Genomic DNA, 4,969 nt, shown 5'->3' on the forward strand with positions numbered 1-4,969 from the left:
AATTGTTGCTTATCATTCAGCTTACGAAAATGATTTAGTGTTTTATCTATGCAATTTATTTAAAGTATGTCTTATCTGTTTCGTTTCACTTGTTAGAAGCCTGCCTCAAAGCTCATAAAGGATGCAGCGAGGCCAACGTTGAAGAGCAAATTGCCGAATTTTTAAAATATGCTCCAGGCAAGCAAGGTGGTTCCAGATTTAAGGTAACATGTCATTATCATCATAGATTGCTGGGTAAAGTATATAGATGCCATTTTTTCTTTGTTTGATTTTCTCAACTTAGACAGGGAGAACTCAACTTATTTTACTCCGTAATCTCTTAGTTAACATATTTGTATTTTTTTGTCTGTGTAAGTGGAGAAAAATACAAAATAACATTATTGGCATGTGCACTTAAAGAAAGTGAGCATGTGTCTTTCATTGTCCTTCAATTATAAGTAAAGCAAAATGGAATGGACACATATACATAATGCGTACCTTTAAAAACGTTCATTTTAGTGCAGGTATTAGATTTGTGCAAGTTTTAAATTTTGTTAACTCAAACTGCATGATTAGTTCACTTGTTTTGTTTCTCGTGTGTATGAGATGACGTTGTAGCGCGAGATAATTTCTTATATCCGACGTACGTACGAAGTGGCATTCATATAAATGGATTCATTCGATTGCTTTTAAGTGAATAAAAGTAAAAAATACTTTGATCCATATGTTTATATAAATTAAATTTAGAAGATATACATAAAGCAGACGATTCAGTTTTCCATTTAAATGGCATCTTTTACAGACAAATATGTCAATGTTGTTGTAGGTGGTAAGACATATAAAAATGATATATAGACTCCCATTTTCTAATAATCATAAATGCTATTTTCTTGCAGGTCCGAAAAGGCAACTTATTGGAATCGGCTTAATTAGCATTTTTGTAAATATGTATATTAAAACACGCACAGCAAAATAGATGAATTAAAAGTTGATTATACGGAAATTAAACTTTAGCTCGTATCATTGGAAAGGCTGTTTTATGATTTCACAAATAATGCATCATTTATTGTATGTTAAATGAACGTCGGATAAACGTTGTATGAGCGTTGTATAAACGTCGGCTTAAGTTGAAAATACGTTACATACCAACGTTCATCCTAAAGTCGCCACCACGTTCCTACGAGTTCACAAAAAAACGTTGGTCCCCGACGTTGAGTGAACGTTCGACGAACGTTGGTACAACGCTGAGACAACATGATTTTGCTAGCTGGGAAGTCCTCCGAACAATGATCAAGGATGGGACAGTATATACTTTAATGACGTTAGAAAACACGAGACATCTTTTGTCCATCAATCCGTCTACATCAAATACTGCAATCGCAAATAGAACATGTTGCTCTTAAGCAATGCTTCCATCAGCTCAACTTTTATGTCCATAAACAAGTCCTTGTTCTATTGGAATATGACCGAAGTTGTTGACCTATTAGACTATGGCAGTTCAAAACGTTACTATTCAGGGTATTATATCTAAGGTACGATTCCCACTGGTTAATCCGCCAATCCTAAACACAAGCGAAGTATAAACGACGATATATCAATAATATCATGGTAAGAATAGTATTCTTACTAAACTATTTACAACAGCAAAAATTCCCGCAAATCCTCAAAGTCACTATAAATAATTTTTCTTCTTTTGCAGATGATTAAAACCAAGCCACCATCGACCAGCCAATTTCTACATTAATTAATTAAAAAATTTTCCTAATAAAAACATGGAATTTTTTCAGCATGCAAAACAAAACCAAAAGTCCTACTTTTCTGAAAAACTGTCGATGTTTCCGCTTTCATGTCGTAGACGACATGCACAGTTGTAAGAAATGGCCAATCTTGCTTCTGTGCTTGCTGTCGTTGACACGAAACCGGGGATGTTTGTCAGGTAGCCGGAAAGTTGGATACGATGGATGTACCAACAACGACAAAAATTGTTTTTTGATTCTGAATGATTTCACGTGCTCAGCATCCGTTCACTTCATGGTAATAAAGGAAAGTAGGATTGATCGTCCTTTCCTTAAACTTGGCAACGGATTTCTTGAAAACCGTGAGTTTACATTATGCTTTGTACGTAGTTTAGCCTGGTAACAGGCCATGTCTTTTTACAGAAAGGGCAAAAGCCACAACAAATCGTGGTGCGCAGTATATTCCACTATAGGGCTATTTTTTCAGTGCAGGTATGAAATTAAATAAACATTTTCATGATAGTTTTTTCCCTGCAATTCAAAAATATCCTTCATTAAGAGGTTTTAAAAGTTTTCAGTTTAACTCGAAAAATTATTTGTGTTCAGTGCTCATTAGTAAAATTTGTGTCTTAATTAGTAAACGTGAAGTTGTATTAGCGGTTATTAGCCTGTTATTGACATGCATTTGTGTCGGTTTTACTCGATTTATCTTCGGGAGCTTCTGTGTGAATATACGGCATTAAGAAGCTACGCATGCTTGCCGCGGACGTTGCCTCACAGAAGGATAGATAGGACAATATGTAGCTTAGATCGGAAATGCAAGTGAAGTTTGGCCAAAGGAAGACAACTTCTACTTGTGGTTAATGGGTACAAATTGTACCTTGGCGTAGAGGATGCAAATAGCATCTGTAAGAAGACTATCGGAGACTGGATCTAGCGAGCAAGACCTATTGAAGATAAAGGAAAGATGGTGGTTCTGGTGTAAAGGAAAAATATCTCTCCCTTAGTATGGTAAAAGCATGCAGTCCTGGTAGTTGGCCAATTTCATGAACGGTCTTCTGCAGTGACTATTAAGGCACTCTTGGATCCGCTATAATGCATGAGTAGTACAACCCACCCCGGTTGGAGGTCACCCGTAGTTGCGACATGCACTAGGTTAAGTTACGTTAAGGGCATGATGGGTTACCTCCTTCAAGAGGCACTTCTTTTCAGGGCGGAATTCCGGTGTTATGCGCAGGTAGAAAGTTTATATAGTAAAGGCATGCGCTGTAGTTACGGCGAGTAGTTGCTACGCTCAGATGACGAACGTGGGACTGGTATCTTGATCGATTTATAGGACGAGCCCACTTTCGACAGACATGACTAAAATCCCTAAAATACCTAGTGGTTTCTTCCTGTTAAGTATTCTCCAAGTTCTCGTGACTTTGTGTTCGGTCTTGATTTATACCATTCAGGTTTTTCCATTACGGATTTTTTATTTCGGTTAAGTCTAAAAAAATCAGTGACTTTAGCAAGGGACCAAAGTTGTACTTTATGTTATATACAATCATCAAAACTAAAAACAAAATTCATTTTGTAAAAGAACTTGTTTAGAGTACGTGCTCCCGATAAAGTTAACGTGAACATGAACCATTTTTGACCGTCTGACAATCTTCGGAAGATATAATTTCTGAATTATTTGATAAATCTATGATCTGTTTAATTTATTTCAAACAGCTATAATTTACCAAAATGTCACACACATCTTTTAGGAGCGGTACCATTTAGTCTTTATTCGATTCCCAATACACTGTTCTTGTGTTAGAATTGCCCATTTTTTAGTTATAATTTTTAAGTAATTTTTGACGTAAACATCTCAAATTGTAAATTGTAATAGGAAAGGCATTTATGGCTATTCGTATGTTCAAGATAAGTATGTCCTCAGTTATAATTTTTTGGCAAATATATGTGGTCTAGTTTAAAAACGAATTTTTTTAAAAATCATTCATTTGAAAGAAGTCTTAAAAGTAAAGAAGATGATTTTTATGACGTATAGTTTATGGGTAGAAGAGAATAGCAATTTTTTATGATATCATAGTACACTACATACGAATGCTTCAATTTAATTTAATTAAAATTGCTTTCTGAAAATGTTAATATTTGTTTATTGACACTTCCCTTCGATTTTGGAAGTAAATGGGATTACGATGTACGTTCGTTTTCCCTCCAGTGAAAGGTGGTCCTTTAGTGGATATTAAATTTCAGCAGGTGTTTTGTGTACCGTTGCATAAGTTATAAATCTTACATACTTACCAAGTGCATGTATATAGAATATCTCTTACAATTCAGTCCGATGTTATACTTAGATTTCTGTGCGACTACGTATGACATTTAAAAAAGAATGACGTGTGTTATGTAAACGAGTACCAAATAATTCATAGTCTTGTGAAAATTGATGAAGACTTGTTACCATTGCAAACCAATCCTTGCAGCAAAAGTAAAACACGGTTGTGCAATCTAGCTAACATATGTTACAACTTACTGTTAAACAAGAACATTTCTAATATCATACTTGAATAAAAGCATGAGACTCTAGATTAGAAAGTCGTTACATTAGAAAGTTGGTATACCAACTTGGCTTACATTAGAAAGTTGGTATACCAACTTGGAACAAACCCCCCTGAACAGATCACAGCAATTACCGGCACCTTACAAACGACTTTATCCCAATACAAACAAACGATCAACTAAAAACATTACACTTCACACTAATTCACAATGACAATACACAATTGACACCCACACATTTCCTGTACACGCAATACTATGACGTAAGAACCAGATATCAATTACGGCTAACCTGACGTTTACTACTCATTTGACTCTGAAGATCACTACCGCTAAGTTTGTCGAAACGTCAGTCTACAACAACAAAAACAGTCCTTAGGACTTTACCAACCTTGACGATCTACATTTACAAACATGTAACGATACTCCCGGGTTCAAACCATTTACTTAAAAATTATCAGTTAGCGTATATATCACAAGAAATTAGCAACTGTCGAGCAAAATATTGATATTGACTTATTCAAAAAAAATTCAGTTGAAGTAGTACACCGCGTTTACACTATACTTGATTCGCTCATAACGACATCTTCATTTGCTTTAAATGGGTTCAATCTGTTCAGATTAAATGTTTATTAAGTTGACTATTTAATTGTGTTTCTGACACTGAAGGTTATCACTGCTTTCAATACTTAGAAAATTTAACCTGC

At 35.1% G+C, this 4,969-nt stretch overlaps 1 protein-coding gene across 9 annotated transcripts in view; it reads left to right on the top strand.

The window, feature by feature from the left end:
* LOC124449691 overlaps nt 1–4,969 on the top strand; it is a 112,604-nt gene that overhangs the window by 84,631 nt on the left and 23,004 nt on the right. For 5 of the 9 annotated variants that reach the window (XR_006949488.1, XR_006949483.1, XR_006949486.1 and 2 more), the window contains 2 exons: nt 97–203; nt 876–982. The exons of 1 other annotated variant lie outside the window; for it this stretch is intronic. Coding sequence is in view for 1 of the 8 variants with exons in the window: in XM_047000657.1 (XP_046856613.1) it covers nt 876–955 (80 nt within the window). In the remaining 7 variants the exon portion in view is untranslated. Of the gene's footprint in view, nt 1–96; nt 235–875; nt 983–1,246; nt 1,374–4,969 lie in introns of those variants that run through there. 3 more of the 9 variants (XR_006949489.1, XR_006949487.1, XM_047000657.1) reach the window with 3 other exon arrangements.

The sequence above is a fragment of the Xenia sp. Carnegie-2017 genome, unplaced genomic scaffold (genome assembly GCF_021976095.1).
Source record: "Xenia sp. Carnegie-2017 unplaced genomic scaffold, XeniaSp_v1 HiC_scaffold_23, whole genome shotgun sequence".
In the NCBI taxonomy this organism is placed as follows: domain Eukaryota; kingdom Metazoa; phylum Cnidaria; class Anthozoa; order Malacalcyonacea; family Xeniidae; genus Xenia; species Xenia sp. Carnegie-2017.